The 19,610-nt window shown below is 44.5% G+C and overlaps 1 protein-coding gene across 3 annotated transcripts in view; it reads right to left on the bottom strand.

Annotated features, from left to right (window-relative positions):
* The window catches only part of LOC135897758 (uncharacterized), a 219,742-nt gene that overhangs the window by 76,083 nt on the left and 124,049 nt on the right, over positions 1–19,610 (bottom strand). For all 3 annotated transcript variants that reach the window (XM_065426469.2, XM_065426470.2, XM_065426471.2), the window contains exon 9: positions 10,743–10,908. In XM_065426469.2, the coding sequence (XP_065282541.2) occupies positions 10,743–10,908 (166 nt within the window). The remainder of the gene's footprint in view (positions 1–10,742; positions 10,909–19,610) is intronic.

Genomic DNA, 19,610 nt, shown 5'->3' with positions numbered 1-19,610 from the left:
TTAGTGTCTTCACATGAATGATTGGTTGCCGTACGTGAAAAAATGTCGATATTATTTTCTGTGACACGACGGAATAACTGAATCATCACAATGCTTGGTTGCTTCATTATTCTATGGCTTCGTCTCATTGGACCTCGCCGCGTGCCTTCTCAAATTGTTTGATAGTGTGTTGATTTGGCTGGCCTCGTTGTGTGGTCCGATCTACGACTTTAGAAAACTCAATGTACATTTGGCGTGAAATTCTTATAGCAATAATAAATCCGCAAAGTTCCGGACTTCAATATCTATAGCACGACTTTGGAAATGTGAATGCACTCTTCACATCAAAATTTTAATAGAACATTGTACCAATTAATTTTCAGAATTTAAATCAGAATTCTTCGTAGATTCCGTGGCCTCCGCGAGATTCCGCGACCAGCCCGCTCGCCATCACAAGACCCTTGAAACTTTGTGCTTGGGTGAGGCTCCTTGAGTTGTGTGATTTAGGTGCATGGGCGTTGCCACAATATCCAGCCCGAGCTCGCAGTGTTCGCGCCTAAATGCATATGTCTTTTCGAGCGTGAAAAATGCATTCTAGACAAAATCCAGACAGAACGCAAACATGTTGGGGTAGGGGGCGGCTAAAGTCCCTTAAGCCCCCCCTGGCTACATCCCTGGGATGGACCGACGGCGGCATAGGACACCTCGGCATGTGACCTGGAATCGTCTGTGTAGAACCCTGTGCAGGAGTGCTTGTACTGGAGTTCTCAAAAATGCATTCGGATTTCGACCTCTGGAGCATGCATTGTAACTTATAGAAAGAATATATCACATTCTACTACCTGCCACTCCCAAGGAGGCAGCAGCTTGGTTCGATGCGTTAAGCGGTGCTCGAAGAGTGGGACATGCATTTCATCGCTAAGCTCCCTCACACGCAGCGAGAAAGGCTGTCTTACAGAGGGACGATTACGGAAAATTATAGCCCACGTCATATAGTTATTGGTATTAAAACAGGGATGTTCATGATTAGAAAGAATTTTGAGAAACTATGTGAGGCTGACGTAAATTCACTCCAGATGGAGAGACCATTCGATTTTGCGTATAACCTTTCAATAGGGCTTGTCCTGAGAGCGCCAGTGGCTACGCGGACACCTAGATGGTGGACCGGATCTTCCATCTTCAGCGCGCTCGGAGTGCCAGAGTTATATACGATGGCACCATAGTCCAATCGTATAATTGAATTAAGCTCTTATAAAGAATAATCCAACATTTCCTCTCACTACCCCATGTTCTGGGGATAGAATTTTCAGTAAGTTCATTGTTCTAGACATTCTTCCTTAATATATTTAATGTGTGGAAAGAAAGTAAGGCTGGAGTCAAGTATAACACCTAGAAAATTGTGCACTTGGTTGACAGGTAATTGTTGTCCACAAAGTTAAACACAAGGATCTGGAACCAGGCCTCTCTTTGTTGTAAAAAAAACACAATTTTTGCGGGGTTGATTTCAAATCTGTTTTTGTCTGCCCCCTTGGACACCTTCTTCAACCAATGCTGTACCTGTCTCTCGAATACTGCGATGTTACAGGATCTGAAGCCCTATATGGCTGGTGGTAACGAATCATGAAGCGTCTTCCCGTTCACAATAAAGAGCGCGCAGCTAAGCACGCATCCCTGGGGTACACCAGTTTCTTGTGTAAAAAGTCGCAACAATACGTTGCCGATTCAACAAATAACTTTCAATAATGTTGCGTATGGGCCGGACAGCCGACGGAAGCCGTTGTGTCACCGCCCCTTGACGCGTCACGTCGGCAAATGTGTCCTAGGGCAGGTAGGATACCCGCCTCCGTGCCTTCTTGAGAGTTATTTTTTTCCTCTACTTTTATCATCGCAATCTTTTTTTTTTTCCAGGTGGCACAACCGTGAGTACGCGGTGAGCTCACCATCACAGTTTACACAGTGGAGAATGTTCTCGCAAGATTTGGAGGTGTGTTTATGGGCACTGCATTTCGCTAAGGTTTGGCGGCCTTGGCAGCTCTGTGAACTCTGGCCGAAATGTTGGCATTTGAAACATCTGAAGGGATTTGGCACGTGTGGCCTATCATGGAAGTTGGTGTGCCCGGCCTCTATAGGCTCGGGCAGAACTGTTTAGCCGAATGGGAGTATCAGGTGCTTGCTTTGGATTTCTTCGCTATCACGCCTCATCTTTATTCGTTTAACGCTGATGACGTTGTGCCCACTGAAGCCCTCAAGGAGTTCAGCTTCAGAAACATCCAACAGATCATCATCTAATACAACACCACGGGTGGTATTCATAGTACGGTGTGGGGTTACTGTTACTTGGGCATCCCCAAATCAGACAGGATTGGGCACTTTTTCGTACTGTTCCGGGTCGCGGAGCTCCAAGAGATCTCCGCTTGCCATCGTCGATGCCTTATAACCTGTACCGAAAACTTCGGTAAGAGACTTCGAAAAAAGGAATGGTGAAATTGTTCGCACCGGTTTATCTGGTTTTTCAGAATGAATGATGTGGAAATGAAGGAAAGATTCTTTTTGCCGACTAAAATACTGGAATACTTCCTCCGCGCGCCCTCTTTTCTGAGGGCGATCAAGGAGGGGGGAAGGAACTAGCCATAAGGATATGTTGAGATTGGAGTCCTACGAGGGGACGCTGCAGGAGCCGTGAAACAGGTCCCGTAAACGTCAGCCATTCGTTACCACTGTAACCAAATATGACATAATCTAGGTAGGCTACTCACACAGGGTTAACCCTCGCTGCCTAGAAAATGGGAAGTGATGCAGAAGAGAGAAGACAGGAAACTCTAAAAGTGAGTGAGAAAGACCAAGATTGGAGATGAGGACAGGAAAAGGCAACTACCGATTTACCCCGGATGGGTCAGTCCGGAGGTGCCGTCTACGTGAGGCCGAAGCCAAAGGGGTGTGTCACCTCCACCGAGGGGCCTTAAAGGTCCAACACTGAGCATTGGCTATACCCCCCGGATCCCCTTTTCCCCGTACATGGCTAAACCACGCCCGGTTAGACACAGGAGGATCCAACCCTCATGTGCTCGGGTACATGATGTCGCAACACGCCAAACGCCTGTTGATGCAGACGCCCCTGCGGGGGACAAAGCTATTCCCTGGGTAACAAAAATCCCAATCCAAGCAGCACTTCAACATGAAGTGCTGAAACTTTTGAGTGAAGGTCATCCAGGTTTTCAGAAAACGAAATTTATAGTCTGAAGTCATGTCTCACGACCCAACATTGACCACGATATTGTCAGGAAGGTGAAATCTTCCACGGCATACCAATGACATCCGCGTATGCCGCAACCCCTGCTATCAACGCCTTGGCTATTTCCTGCGAATCTTTGGTCACGCCTGCACATCGATTTCAGCGAACCGTTTCAATGTTATTACTTTTTAGTAATCACTGATGCCTATTCAAAGTGCGTTGAAGTTGTTCCAGTTCATCTTTTGACGCCACCATCATCTACCTGAATCTTTTTGCCACTCATTGCACACTCGAGAATATGGTATCATATAATAGCACCGCTCTCAGAAGTATGAACTTACAAGGATTCCTCAAGAGGAATAACCTCAGGGGCATCAGGGTGTAACCGCACCACCCTGCGTCCAATGGCGCTGAAGTACTGGTAGTTCTACTTTAAAAAATAAACTGCCCTACGTGAGTTCCGAACAAATATTGCAAGGCTACTGTTTTCAGTACAGAACAACGCCTCACAGGTTGACATACTTGTGTCCAGCACAGATACTTATGTTGTACGTCTCAAAACCCTGTGCCCTGATCTCAGAAATAACGTGACTACAAACCAACCTAAACAGAAAATGCAACAAGACAAAGGAGCATCCAATCGTATGTTGCCAAGATCTGGTTCTCAAGTATTCACACAAAATTTGAAACCTGGACCACATAAAAAGAAAATAAGCAAGATGAAGCACTCGGTGAGAACAGGCAACAGCAAACACGTCACACCTAGTGTTCACCGTATCCGTTAGATGACGCGAGCATCGGAAAAAAATGTAGCGGAAACGTACTTCGCTACTCGCTTAACTGCGACTTCTGTAATTTACATGCTCATAATTACCGATATACACCGCTGTATAACTTTCAACGCCGCGTTTCTAAGCCAACACCGCATTCACTAGAGGCGCTTTTGTCCCGCTTTGAACCATCGAGCTCATGGATGAGTGGCAGCATCTGCGTCTCACACTCCGGAGACCCTGGTTCGTTTCCCACCTAGCCCATCTTACAAGTTCGTTTTATTTATAAATTGCCTTCCGGGATTTTTTGCTCACGGCCAACGCAGCAGACACCGGCTTTTTAGTGATGCGAGCTCCTTCACGCTGTCGCGTTAAAAAAGAATGCGAAAGGAACGTACAGACAACGTTTCATGTTGTTATTCTTTCCCCCTAAAACTAAAAAGGTTTGCTTATAAATGCGCGTATACTTGGCGATCTATTTTTCCTGTGACCTAGCAACAAGCTAACGGCACGCCAGATGCATGAACCAGACACGCCACCGAAGCGAGAGAGGCCAGCTGTGCATGTGAAGTTCGCCTGTTCGGCGACCCATCTCTTTCGGATGTAGCCTGGTTTGTTGGGCTGTGGGCATATTCTTGCATTAATTCTGCACTTCGACACTGCACTATTGCTCTACGGCAAGGTGAGAAATTTCGTTTGACATTCTGCGACGCCTTTCAAGCAATTTATTCTTTTTCGGCACGGAACCGAGACTTGTGACGCAGTAACCGAAAGGCAGCTCAATCGTATTGGCGTGGTTAATTTGAGTCAGTGGCTCGTACTGGGAGATGCTTGCGACGCTTTCTATTCGCCCGAACATTATAGTAGCTTATTTTGGGTGTTTTTTTGGCACGCTCGGCGCACCCAGCCTTCTGACGCAGTTACCGAAAAGAAGCTTGGCCGTGTCACGCAGTTTCGTGTGTACTGAATCTTATTGGTACAAGTTTTGGCGCTTTTTCTGACTCGGAACATTATTAGAACTGATAGCGTTACTTTTTAGGGTACTTTCTAAGCCCCGTGGCCACGCCCGGCGTTGTGAAGCAGATAGTTTCACGTGTACAGAATCTTACTAGGACACGTCTTGGGGCCTTATCCGGCCCTGAATAATATTGTAACTAATTTCGTTACACTTTGGGCACTTTTAAAGATAAATGACCATACCCAGATTTGTCGCGCAGTTAGCGAAAACAGCTCGGCCGTGTGACGCAGTATTGCGTGTACTGAATTTTACTGGGACAATTTCGTGACGCATTCTTTGAACCCCAACATTACTCCCTGGGATTCCTTTGAGGCACGGCCGCCGTGCCTCAAACGAAACGCAAAGATAACGTCGAGAAGCTCAAAAACCAAGAGCTCAAAAATGATGTCTTCTGACCAAACGAAAAGTAGCTTTGTACCCACGCATTTGTCTTGAGGGCCAGTAGAGCGCATTCTGCGAGCATTTAGCACGGTCTGGCTTAGAGAGTGTGTTGTGGCCACCTCTGCGTATGTAGCGCACTATAGCGTCAGCTGAGGCCAAGTTGCTTTGGAAACGCGCAGTTGCCCTTGTATTCGAGCTCTTAAAGTGCAGGACATATTGTCCGGGAATGGAGGAATGCTTGTAAATCAAATGTTTCCTTCATATTCTAAGGTATTGTTGGGGATGAGTAGGGTATTTTCTACGCCATGTACGTAAACGTGAATTGCTTTTGTTTGCAACACTGCCCATTCGCCACTTTCGCGCATTTCGCATCTACATGCAGTTCAGTTCAGTTGTTCAGTTTTATCACCCTAAGGGCCCCTTTCTTGGAGGCATTACATAAGGGGTGGGTGTTTGCTTTTAATACCAAACAAGCAAGGACAATTAATTAAGATTTAAGATGATCACTAAGACAATCTTTAAAAGTAGATGTTGAAGCGATGATGGCAACGTTCCTCGGAAAGTTGTTACAGTCTGTAGCTGCTCGATACAAGAACGAGGCGGAAAAAGTACTAGTACGCGATGATGGGCGAGCAACCTGAAATGTATGACTGGTGCGGTGAGATATGCGTGTGGCAGCTGTAATATAAGGTGGCTGATTTAGTGAAGAATGAAATATTTTATGATAAAGGGCGAGACTGGCAATGCGGCGACACAACGAAAGGGGCTGTAATTCTGATTCAGCTTTCAAAGATGAAATGCTGATGTCGTCCGAGTATGAGCAGTGAATGAATCTAGCGGCGCGATTTTTAACTGACTCCAATGCATTTATTGAATACGCTTGCTGCGGCCTCCAGACAGCAGGTGAATATTCTAATTTTGGTCTGATGAGGGACTTATACGCGGGCAATTCTACATTTGGAGGGGTGGGGGGGGGTTCGTGGGGCGGAGATGGTGCTTTAGACATCCGAGCATTTTATTTGATGCTAAAATGATGTTACTAATGTGGGTACGCCACGATTAATCATATGACAAGGTTACTCCTAGATAATTATAACATGGTAATAATTCAATAGAGATGTTAGCTATGGAATACTGGGAACGATGTGGACGAGAAAGGGACATAAGTGTGCATTTAGTAGGATTGAGGGACATTAGCCAGTTGTCACACCAGTTAAGTAAGCTGTTAATATTTTCCTGAAGAGTAAGTTGATCATGAACGTTACTAATAGTGTGGTAAATGACACAGTCATCGGCGAACATTGAAATACTGCAGGAAAAATGCTAGGGTAAATCGTTAATGTATATTAGGAATAAAAGATTGACCGAGGACAGTTCATTGCAGCATGCCTGATGTGACCGGGATGGTGTTAGACAGGTTGCTATTAACAAAGGCTGATTGAGAACGATTCGCTAGAAATTGTTCAGTCCATGATAAAATGTTAGGATGCAGGTTGAGCTTTGAAAGTTTTAGTAAAAGACGGCGGTGTGGAACTTTGCCGAAAGCTTTCGCGTATTCTAGAAACATGGCATCAGTCGGCATGTTACGGTCAAGGTTAGTGTGCACGTCGTGAAGGAAGAGCGCTGATTGCGTTTCGCAGGAGAGGCCCTTATGAAAGTCGTTTTGTCGAGAGTGGAATAAATTCCATGTGTCCAGAATGTTCATAATTTGTGAATATATGACGTGTTCCATAATTTTACAGGGCCCACTAGTCAATGAAATGGGGCGATAATTTAGGGGTGAGTTTCTGTTACTTGTTTTGAACACGGGAATGACCTTTCCCGTTTTTCAGTCATCTAGAATGATTCCTCAGGAGAGTTACTGTGGAAAAATAAAAGGAAAATACGTGGCACAAATTCATACTACATTTCGCAGAAGTTTTGAAATAATCAAGTCCTAACCAGCTGATGATGACGCTTTCATATTATCAATAATGGATGCTATGCCTTCTTTGAAAAATGTGATAGATGGCATGAATGCTTTTATGTTAACAGATAACTGTGATGGCGTTGTCAGTGACAAGTTCGTGAGAGTCGTTAATTAGTGTAATATCGTGAGTGTGCTTAGGATTTATTACTTGCCAAAATTTCCTGGGGTTCCTGATTAGTTGTTTTGGTAAGTCATTCTTATAAAATGCGTGCTTGGCGTTCCTAACGGCAAGTAATTATGATTTGTCACCATTGAAGTATTTTCCCAAGCGATCTGAGTGTCACTGCGTTTGGCTGAACGGAAAAACCGTTTCTTTTTGTTTTCTAGTCATTTTAGATGTGTAGTAAACCATGGCTTACTGCTTATCATATAAAAGGTGACCTTCAGAATAAATATGTTAGTGAGCGCATTTAATCTGTTTTTGAATATGGACCAGTTTTCGTCTATGCTGACAGTGTAAAAATTCGATTCGTACTCGGAAAAAAAAAGTGTTATGATCTTCCGTTATTGCATCATAATTTCTCTTATTGCAAAAGCATATTGTTTTCGCGAACGTTTGCCTTGAAGTGGAATTAAATGAGGACAGAGCATGTATGATTTTCTGGCCGCTGATTTTTAGGAGGAGGTCATTGATGGATGATAGGTTCTCAGGACTATTCGTTGGTATCAGATCTAGGGTGTTTGCAGTTTCTTGCGTAACGCGGTTTGGTTCTGATACTAACTGACAGATTAAAATTTAAACATACAGCAATACAATTCTTGGCCTCCCTGTGAGATGTTATTTAAGAAGTACCTAGATTCTGCCACTCAATGTCCGAATAGTTAAAGTACCTGAAGAGGGGAATGCGAGCATTTGGGTAAGTGGCAACAAGTTGTGTTAGGCTATTGTTCAGATGCCGACAAAAATCAGGATTAGTCTGTGGTGGCCTGTAGCAAACGCCAAGAAGCACTTTTACGGAAGCAGCATGAAAAATAATCCCTAATGACTCGATTGCTGATGTGACGTGTACAACTTATCATGATATACCTCGTTTAACTGCGATAAGAGCACCGCCCCTCCGCGAGCCCTTTGGTAGTTACGGTACACGTGGAATTCGGTTAAGTCGGTTAAGATTTGGGCGTCTGAAACGTTATTGTTCAGCGAAGTTTCGGTTAGTATCAATACGTTGCTCCGTGATGATAAAACTACGTTCGATATGAGTTCGCGCTTTGAAAGGAAACTGCGAATGTTGGTGAATATCACGGAAAACGAAAGAAGATTGTTTAGTGCCAATCGCTGACGTTTTCCTGGCGCACGGTGATAGAACGATTGCTGTGTGATTTCTTTACCGGTGTTGAATGAAACATCGAAGATGTAATGTTTCGAGTCGATGTGAAGGATCTTAAATCTCAATGAAAATTTTGAAAATGCAATTAGTTGTTACCAAGCGTGTCGAACGCACTGCGAAAAGTGCTCGCCAATACCAAAGTCAATATTATTTTTAGTTTATAGCCATGTGCTTCTTATTGCTTCTTTAGTTTTCTAACGCGTGCAATTCACGATGGTGGGACAATTCTTACCAACAGAATGACGACCGAGGCGATGAGCTCCTTCTAAGTCGCGAGGTTCCACGGTTATTTCCAGATTATTTTGACAAAAGTTAATGAGTGCTTCTTCAAATTCGACCCATGTCTCGCTGTTATTAGGGTGAGATATGTCGTAGAAAATTACGTTATTTTGACGTATGCTGTTTTCGGCTTCCTCTAGGCGGGTTTCTAATTTTTCAATTGTTCGAGTCATACTGCTGGTGTCTGTTCGAATCTTTCCAGTGTCAATTCGGAGGGGAAGGAGAGCTTTGTGCTGTGTTTTTAGAACAGCTATTCGTTTCCAAAATCTGGTATTGTTTTATCAGTGGTACTTAGCTGGGCCTTGAGGCTCTGCACTTCAGTGATTAGCTGGGTTTGCCCTTTGGTTATGTTTTGAAGTCTGCCAGTACATCATCATTTCTGTCAGGACCAGGGTTAGTTTCAATGTGAAACGGAGCAATGTGTGTTTCAATCTGGTTTCAATACCAGATTGCGTTGTGAGGTTGCGGAGATATTCAGCTTTTTCTTAGATTTCATGGTCCATAATATTCTGTCCGCGACTGTACATTCAATGTGCACTACAGTCAGTTCGGTCCCTGGGCTCTTGGGTGTGCCCGCTCAAGTTCAATGTCTTTCTCAATGCCTGGACCCTTATGATTGCCAGAAGCTCTTACGAGGCGATCAAGTGCATCATCTCGGGCGCTATAACCTAATGTTATTCTAAACTGTTCTATTCCTATTCGGAAATCAGCCCTTCAGGATTGGTAAAAAAAATTTCGGGCCACCTCCACTTCGGCTGCCTGTTCCGCCACGTCAGGAAAACCGCGATAGCTCCACATCTGATACGATGTGTACACGTTGATTATACGTGATTAGGCCAAACGAAAAAAAACGTAATTATTTCTTATTCGATGCTTTTTTACCATTAGCCCTCTGCCACTGGTTAAAAGGTTTCGGCCTGCTCCCACATAGCCTGTCTGTCACGCGACGTCACAAAACCGCTTAAGATCAGCGCGTCAAAGTGACGTGTACGCGGTAAAGGAGCATGATTACGCCGAACTAAATTGAATTTTTTTTTTATGAATCGTTGGAGACTGCCTCGTTGCGAAAGAAAAAGGAGATGAATGCCCGCCAATCGCTCACGCACTGACAACTCGCACCTGCTGGAGAACATAGATTTATTTGAGTACAATAAAACTTTTTGCGTGCCTGTGTAACGTTATCGAGTCTTTTCAGTCCGTATACGACATCGCTCCGCAAATTCTGCTTAGGATCCGTCTTAGAGCCATTTCTAAGCTTCCATAGCGCGCTGCCGCTATTTTGGACCTGCCACGACAAGCTAAGTAAAAGGTAGCAGACCAATCGCAGACGCCGGCACCACCCTCCTCATTCGGTTATTTACTTTCACTGTGCTGGCTTGGTCCTATTGAAACTCTCTCCGCTTGAGCGTGCTGCTGGCCTCTTGTCAGACAATCAAGTAAGGACAACCGCTCAATGTAGGCGATGTTATTTGTTCTTAAAGCAAAAAAAATGGCCTCCTATAAACCAGGAGAGCGTTCGATTCGGCTGTTCGGGCAACGCTGCGGGTCACTGCTCGATGCTTGCGTCAGCGGCTACACCAGTTTGGCGTCAAATGTCTGTAATAAAAACAGATTGGCATAGTCTTATGTTACACGGCTACCTTACTTTACGTTTGGCTAGCGGCAAGCTCGGTTAAAGGCCACACAGCAAATTTTGTGAAATACAGAGCCAGCGTGACGCTTCGTGTTTGTCCTCAAATACAACGTTCAGAACGTGTTTCAAATTGACCGCTGTGCTTCCATTTACCGAGAGACTGCCGCCGTTTGCCCGCTGGCAGCGGCTGCGGTCGTAGGGAAACCGAGGACACGTCACACTTGGCATCAAGCTGCGGAGGATCGATGAGCGTGGCCTTCCTGGCAGCCAGACATTTGCGTCGAGAGTCCTTCATTGCAGACTTCGGCGACGTCTTGCCCTGCGAGTGTCGTCATAGGAATTGGTAGCTTCATTGCCCCGCTGAAACTCCTCTTACCGTGTTTACGTTTCAAAGCGCCACTTCGTAAGCTTGAGGCATTTTTTAAAGGGACACTAAAGGCAAATACTAAGTCGACTTGCACTGTTTAAATACCATTGCAGGAACCTCACAACGCTTGTTTTGTGCCAAGAAAAGACTTAGTTTACGACAAATTTGTATTTCAAGGGTCTGAATACCTTTTTCGAAATTCAAGTCTCCCGCCACCCAATCGGGGGAGTGGTGAAGTTGCATACGTCATCACCGCCCTTTGGTGCTGCCGGTGAGTAAAAATTGGAGGACGCTTAAGCTCCGCCTTCAAGAGTGGGACGCGACAGCGTTCCCGTCGACCCGCCAAGGGGTATAACACAATGCGCTACGGCACAGCGATCACTTACGATGCGCCCCGCATCGGACTTAGCGCCCACCTATCACGCGGTGAGCGTCGAGCAACGCAGCGTTCGGCGCGGCAACGAAACGTGCGCCTGAGCGAACGGAACGAACCAAAGAACTCGGTGTCTCGGAGGGGAAACGATATACGCCAGCCAAACGTCGCGATCGGCACGGGCAGAGAGATAGATAGTAATCTAAAGAAAGGACCGGGAGCACGGCGAAGCGTCGTCAGGGGAGAGGGAGTCCCGCGACGCGCCTGGCAGCGGTCCCAATGCGCGCGCGGCGCGCCTCCTGTCGGGGCAGCGCCGTACATTGAGTGGAGGGGGTCTTCTGTGTTTGCTGCAAGATGGCTCTGCGTGTGCGGAAAGCGCAGAAGAAATGCAGCGGAAACGCACTTCGCAACTCGTGTAATTGTGACTTCTGTACGTTACATGTTCATAATTACCGATATACACCGCAGTATAACTTTCCACGGCTCGTTTCGAAGGCAACACCGCATTCACTAGAGGCGCGTTTGCACCGCTTGGAAGCATCGAACTCGTGGCTGAGTGGTAGCGTCTCCGTCTCACACTCCGGAGACCCTGGTTCGATTCCCACCGGGCCAATCTTGGAAGTTGCTTTTTATTTATGAAGCGCCTGCCGTGATTTATCGCTCACGGTCAACGCCGCAAACGCCGACACCGACGCCGACGACACCGGCTTTTCTGCGACACGAGCTCCTTAACGCTATCGCGTTAAAACTGCGCCTGACAGACGCCGGCACCGAGCCACGACAGAGAGGCGGATTCACTGCTGCAGCTTCTTTTCGGTCAAGTGGCACAGATCATTCGGACATCCCGCGACATCTCGTGGAAGTTGAATTCTCTGCTACTTGCAGTTTGAGTTTCGTCAGCCAGAAAAACCAGTGCAGCTCTACGCGATCAGGAAAGTACTGAAACGCAAAGCGTGGGCTGAAAACCGAACCTTTCGACCGCCCGCATCCTTTTCAACGGTAATTTCAATTAATTATTTTTTCTTAACATGAAATAGAACTGGACAAGTAGCATTTTATTTCATCTTATAATACAATACTAGGATGTTTTTTGCAACGAGTAGTTGAGTACCAGTGACAGAATTTAAGTGAAGAGTGCTTTCGTCATCGGGCAAGTACCTGAATGTCCCGGGGGAGTCTCTAATCATGTCCTATATTTACCTCGATTTCTCGATTAACCCATTAGGGACCGGTTTCTTTATTTTCTCGCTATCTTGAAATAAATGTCATATCTTAACTTACATTTATACTAATAATTCACATGCAAGAAATTATTACTCTTGCCTAATTAGTTTTTGAAATACAGCCCGTGACCATATGGTCACACTGGGCCCTTACGCTACAGCAAAATACGCGAAGTTAAAAACATTTATTTCAAGCCATTAAACATCACAAAAAACATATATAGCAAATAGTCGAGCACTTCTTTAGTGTGATATGGTTTAAATCTTGGAATATACATGCCGACATCATACTTTGTGCATTCTGTGTGCACCGCGCTGTTGCAATTATCACATGCACACCTCCACCTCTTGCCATTGGGTATCGGTGCAACAAAGTGGGCCACTTGGTCACACCGCGTACCAGTCAGGGCATCACCAGTCTTTAGTATTCTGCGTTGACCAGGTCCTCTAGGCTTATTGTCCCATCGTATCAGGTAGCTTTGTGCAATTTGCCTGCGGTATTCCACCTGCGTGACGTTGAACCCTGTGCTACGAATTAGCGCCCAAGCATTGCTGATAGATACATCACAAAGTGAAGTGAAAATCGGCCACCACCAATTTTGCCACGGATTGCAATCCTATAGGCGCCTGCATTTCCATCCATCTGGGCCATACCTCCTACAAATCTTGTACTTAGCAACAGTGTTTGGATAGGCCACCTTGATTCGCTTCTTCTCAACATACGAGTACTTGCCCTATCGAGTACGGCGTTGTCAAAAAGATCGAACAACTCAACAGGTGAAAAGTCCCTGTAAGCAGCAAAGTTTGGGTCGCGAAATATGCCAACGCTTGTCTGGAGATCACCCTTCGTCCACTCAGAAGCAGTGGATAATTTTGCCGGAATGGCCAGATCAACTACAGAAGAAGAAACCTCTGATATTCTGTCACCTCGCTCACCGGGGTCGTCATCGTCCGAGTTGCATCCACCAATGCGGCGTCCGTCAGAGAAAACAGTTTCAGCACCGGCTAATATAATGTCAATGAGCCCTGCTTAGAATGTCAATGAGCCCACCTGAGTCTTCATCGGCCGAGTTTTCACCCGAATAGGTGCTAGCCTCTGGCGGCTCGATATAAATCACTGACACGTCGTCATGTTCCTCTACAACTGCTTCGCTATTTCTTCCAACATCAACCTATTCAGACAATAAAATAAGAAATAACCACTGCGAGAATGCGCCAACAGCCATGCAAGAGATGAGAATGCAGTTAAAAATAAATAAAAAGTTAGGTAGCCTAAAGGCTCAGCGTGACCATATGGCAACGCGCAAGATAACATGCTCGTTCATGGATAAATCAAACATTAATCCTTCACAACTGCTCATCGAAGGTCACATATTCAAAGAACAATACGGAAGTAAGGATATCTGACTATTGCTTAAAGAAGTAGTGAAAAAAAAACACGCTTACCCCTTGGAGCAATGCATGGCAACGCTACTCCCAGAGCAAAACTTATTCCCGCCTTTGCGAGGGGCTCCCACAAAACGACTGACAGCTGCTGCCACTTGGTATCCATAAAGGGAACTCTAATCTGTCAAATGGCACGTGAAAGGCGATTTTGGTGCCGTTTTGTTAATCGTAATTAATTGAAATCCATTGTGCAGACTACCGTGACTATATGGTCACGCTGGTCTTTAATGGGTTAATAAGGCTCGGTTCGCTATAATATTGATGCCTTAGAGATTCTCGAGCACCAATCTATTGCTTTAGTTTGACTTCGTATTTTCCTTTATTGCCCCTTTCAGTTTCCATATACCTGAAAAAATTTCTTCTGTGTTCACTGTAGTCTGAATGTGGTAGGGTAGAGCTCCTGTTTTTAAGATTTCATTATTCTAATTGAATTTATTTATCTATTTACAGATACCTTACAGAGTCACCGTGGAGCATAGTGTAGAAAGGGGTGGTGCAGTAAAGGCTTATATACAGATCAAAATACATCGACACTTACAGAAAATAAAAGAACAATTACCCCACTGAGATGCACTCACATACACCATAAGAGCAAGGGGTAGTAAGGATAGTAATTTCAAGTACAAAGGCTATAACTAAAAACAAAATGAGAAACATAACTAAAAAGAAACACTGCTATGGAGAATAAAAAGAAATCACTAAATGTATCTTTCCCGTAAGAAGCATGAAGAAAGGTCGACATATTGGCAACAGAACTATGAACAAGGGCATGTGAGGGCGGCAAATAGGAAACGTTGGGTTCGGGAGCATAGATATAAATATTTTTTTGAAGACTTACGCAGGCTTTCGTGCGATCTTGCTCTAATACAAAGGTTGTACAGGAGCTCATGCCGCAAGCGGTCGTGGAAGAGCCGACAAGTGTGCCAGCCTAAAGTTGTTACGCAGCGTGTGTAAGTTCCATAGGCGAGACAAAGGTGCAATGAGGGTATCATACTGCTGTGAACAAATTTCTAAGATAAAAGAGCAATGTCAGAGCGAGTAATTAACAGGTTGAAGTGAAAGGTCATGTTTAATTTCTAATATGCTGGATGAGTAGCGGTAATCATCCGCATTAAACCAACTGGTTTTTTTTTTCTTTTCTGAAAGGCTTCTAACATGTTCAAAAGATATTGTTGATACGGTGACCAAATAAAATAGGTAAACTCAAGCTGCGGAAGAATAAAAGCGGCATAAGCCTGTATACGTACACTAGAGGGAGAATTTTGTATATTATGGCGTAAACAACCCAATGACCTTGATGCGTTATCACAGATGAGAGTAATGTGTGATCACCAAAAAAGATTCGGAATTAGGTTGGCGCCTTGGTACTTGTACTAAGTGGTACGTTCCACAATATTGTTACCAGTTTTACATAGGCCGCTAGCCTTTTTTAGTTTACGGCTAAATCTTGCAAGTTTGCTCTTGGAAACTTTTAAAGTCAGCAAACAGGCTTTACACCACTCACAAATACCCTGTGGAAGGGCCAAGTGATCGCTAGGTTGTAAACGGGATGATACATAATAAAATCATCAGCAAATATGTTTACAAGGTGATATGTTGTCAGATAAGTCATTATAAGGATGAAAAACCTAAGTGGCCTAGGACGCTGCCTTGGGGTACCCTAGAGGAAACGTAACAAAGTGATGAAGAATAGTACCTAAGTGCAGTAAATTGCTTTCGACTTGTGCGAAAATTACGGAGCCGCGGTAACCTACGATAATCTAGTTTTAACGCAGAGAGTTTTAAAAGGAAATGGCAGTCAGCTGCATCATCAATTGCCTTAGCAAATTGAAAGGATATGCAATCTTTCTGAATCTTACGTTTCATGCTACAATGCAGGTCAATTATAAATTCAAAGTGTTGAGCCTAGCAGGAAGAACCCTTGCTGAATCCATGATGGTTACCGAAAACCCTCTTAGATTTTAGATGAGCGCAACTGTGAGAGGTTATTTTATGGTCGAACATTTCGCAACAAATGCATTTCAAAGAAATTGGGCGGAAGTTTCCAGCCCAATCCTTATTTCCACTTCTATCTACTGGCACCACCTTCGCTCTCTTCCTGTTGGTAGCTAACTATGCAATAAATAATGATCGTCGAAAGAAGTGGAATAAAATACTGCTTGAGTCTGATTCTTTGAAATTTCGGAATTATTGGTAGTACCAGAAGGCATTCTAACGCTGCCTATTATTTTAGAGATACCTTGGACTAATTTCAGTAGGTGCATGTAGGGGTTACCTCAATTAAGCATTTTGGGAAGATTCAAGTCATCTTCACTAGTGAAGACGGAAGAATGAGTTGAACGCGTATGGACACTCAGTGTCAATGGACATGTTTTCACCGTGCAAGGCAAGGTGCTAACTGTCGCAATCTGGACATACTTTCCAGAACGTCTTCGAATTACGCTTAAGTTAGGATACAAAGTGTTGAGAAAAATATTTTGCTAAGCAGCTGATATTGCCTGACAGTATGACTGCTGACATTCCTCATACTTATCCCAAGCAAACGGCAAACGAAAACTTATCGCTGTCTTATAAAGCCGCTAACTTTCTGTTTCTGAACCGGCCAGAGCCATGGTAAACTGCGGATTACGTAATCATGGTTTACGGCCGCTACAGTCGTAAACCGAACCCGCCATCCCCTAACAGGCAGCAGAAGAGCAACTGAGTCACTGCGGTAGGTCCATAAACATAAACGCTGCCAGAACACGACTCAAAATACTGTAATTTATAGAAAATAAAGTGCAGTGAAGCAGACGAACACGCACGTCCAGAGCCCTGTCGTCGCCAGTCACTGATGCACGAGGCTTGAGCTGCTGGCGCCCATTGGTTGTGTTTACTGCCCGCGCCTCGACTGCTCAGCGGTACGAAGGAAACCCTCATTACAATTGTTGATGGTACGAGATAGCCCGCGGAAATACAGATTTCTAAATTTTTACCTGTTTTCATAGCACACGGTTGTCATCGATAGGACCGGGAACAACTAAGTTTTTTCAAGCGTCTGCAGAAGCTAAACACCCAGGCGAGCCATGAAAGGGCTCACCGATACTGAAACATTAAGATGAAAACTTGTTTTTATGTATCACGTTCCTACATTTGAGCCTATGCATCACGACTTATCGTTATTAAAGAAAAATCGCGGTTCTCTTTCATTTGGATGACAGATTGCGATCTACGCATGACGCGTGTCCATTTATATTGTCCAAAGATCACGATAGCCTATTTAAAAAGCAGAATACGCCCACAGTGGCATAAAAATGAATTTTATTTTGCCTACCATTCCATAGTTAGACCTAGTTTGGTGGGGCGGTCGCTACTGCGTTCTCGCCTAGTAAATTCGCATTGACTTGAAGAGGTTAGACGCGACCAGCGGTGGAATTCGAACCTGTGCGCCTCAGGGCAGCAATCCCATGGTCTAACCAGGATCATTAGCTAAATAATGTTTTTATTTGTTGATTTAGCCCACAACTGCCCTTTCTGTCCTCGTTCCAGGTATTTATTACTATAGTGTACGTACTTGCGTAAGGTATTTACATTGCGGCCAAAACAGTCATAGCCGCGTCTACAAGCACAAAAAAACACCTCTCTATACAGTTATTAGAGTAAACAGTTCTCTAAAAGGGATGCAGATAATACACTGTATCAACAATGCATACCAGCCTGGGTGGAAATCTGTTTGACCATAAAAGTTATAACCACTTTTTCTTCTACATAGGTATCTCGTGCCAACAGAAACTAACTCTTTTCAATGGTCGCCGCGTGTTGATGATTATGATACTATGGCACATACGCACAACATGGGGATCAGCCAAGTTACATGTCCACTTGTTGATTATGGTTGGATGGTTCATTTGGGTTTAATTGCACAAAGAGAACTAAGACCCTACTGCGCCAGTCACGAGACAAAAGAAACGCAATGTTAGAGCAGGTAAACCTGGATTACATTACAGTTGGTTCAAATAACCACTTTTGTCTCAAAAAACGAAGAGGTTAGTAAATGGTACTAGGGAGTCATCTGCCAGTAATAGGGCAGGGTGTAATGGCATATGTAAATTATACAGGTTGTGTAAAAACTTCCGTCTCTCTGTATCATTGTGTGGACATTTCATTAGGATATGTGTATGACTAACAGGTTCACGGTATTTTTCGCAACATGGCGAGTTTTCTTTTCGAAGGAGGGAATGGTGCGTCAGAAGTGTGTGTCCCATCCGAAGTCGACACAAGATCGCCTCATGGAACCGTTGCTGGGGCGCTATAATGTAAAGCTATTCGAAACTTTTCTATTCTAATTCTGCAATCAGCTTTCCGCCATTGGTCCAAAACCTTTTTTAAACCACGCCCACTTCGCGTGTCTCTCACGTGACGTTACCTCAACCGCGATAGCTCCCCATCTGATATGCGTGAACACACTGATTATGCATAACTGGAAAGAACAAAAGAAAAAATAGTTATTTATGATTCGACGCCTTTTCACCATTATCGCTCGTTCTGCCCAGTTCCGAAAGGAATAAAAGATGGATGCCACCGATGGCTCAAGCACTGGATATATAGTCGCACCTGCCGGAGAGCATGGGGTTTATTTGCATAAAATAAAGATTTTTGCGTGGCAGTGTAACATTTGCGACCTCGTTTTACCAACTATTATTTGCTGTGAATTCGTTGTAGCGGCATTCTTAACCTTCCGCTGCATGCCGTCGCGGTTTTCGAACAGCCACCGTAAGATAATTAAGGGAAAGCGGACCAATCACAGTCGCCGGCACCACCCTTCTTCATTCGGTTATCAATTTTCAATTCACTGGCTCGGTCCCATTGAATTCATGTCTACTTGAGCGTAATCCTCGCCTCTTGTCAGCCAATTAGATAAAACAAGCCGCTCAGTGTAGGCGATGTTATTCATTTTTAAAGCAAACGAACTTGAACTCATGTACACGAGGGGAGCATTTGATTGGTCTGTAGAAACAACCCTGCAGGTCGCCGCCTAATGCTTGCGTCGACGGTCACGCAAATTTGACTTCATGAGATTGGAATAAAAACATATTACAATGGCTTTACGTTATAAACCCCTAGTGACTGCATGACTTCCACTCGCCAAATACAGGTTCATGAAGATATAGCTTCTTGCTTAAACAATGGTCCCATTCTTGTTGTCATTTTGACGTCAAGGCCTTCCGAATCACACTGATACTACCTTTATATGAAAATGTTGCGTTTGTTATGTTTTTGTACGCTGCCATTGATGCGCATCTATCCGCTACTTCATTACCTGGTACCCAGCAAAACCTAATTGATCCGCCGTACTTGTTTCACGTTGATGTGTTTAAAATATTCCTTAGCAGGGGTTCACATTCCAATTTCACGTGTAGAGCCCTGAGTATGCATAATGAATCGGTGTACAGGGTTGTTTTCGTATTTGTCAGCGATGATCTTTTCAACTACCGTCCATATTTCGTAAGCGTGGGCTGTGTAGAGAGACGCGTGCTATGGTAATCGAATACTTATTTCCAAGTTTTCTGTTACGGCCCCCACGCCCACGTGCTTTCTTTTTGTTTTTGTTTCAGAGCCATCGGTATAAACCT

The sequence above is a fragment of the Dermacentor albipictus genome, chromosome 2, assembly GCF_038994185.2.
Source record: "Dermacentor albipictus isolate Rhodes 1998 colony chromosome 2, USDA_Dalb.pri_finalv2, whole genome shotgun sequence".
In the NCBI taxonomy this organism is placed as follows: domain Eukaryota; kingdom Metazoa; phylum Arthropoda; class Arachnida; order Ixodida; family Ixodidae; genus Dermacentor; species Dermacentor albipictus.
Note: the sequence above shows the minus strand (reverse complement) of the source record. Positions and strands in the feature narration are given on the sequence as shown.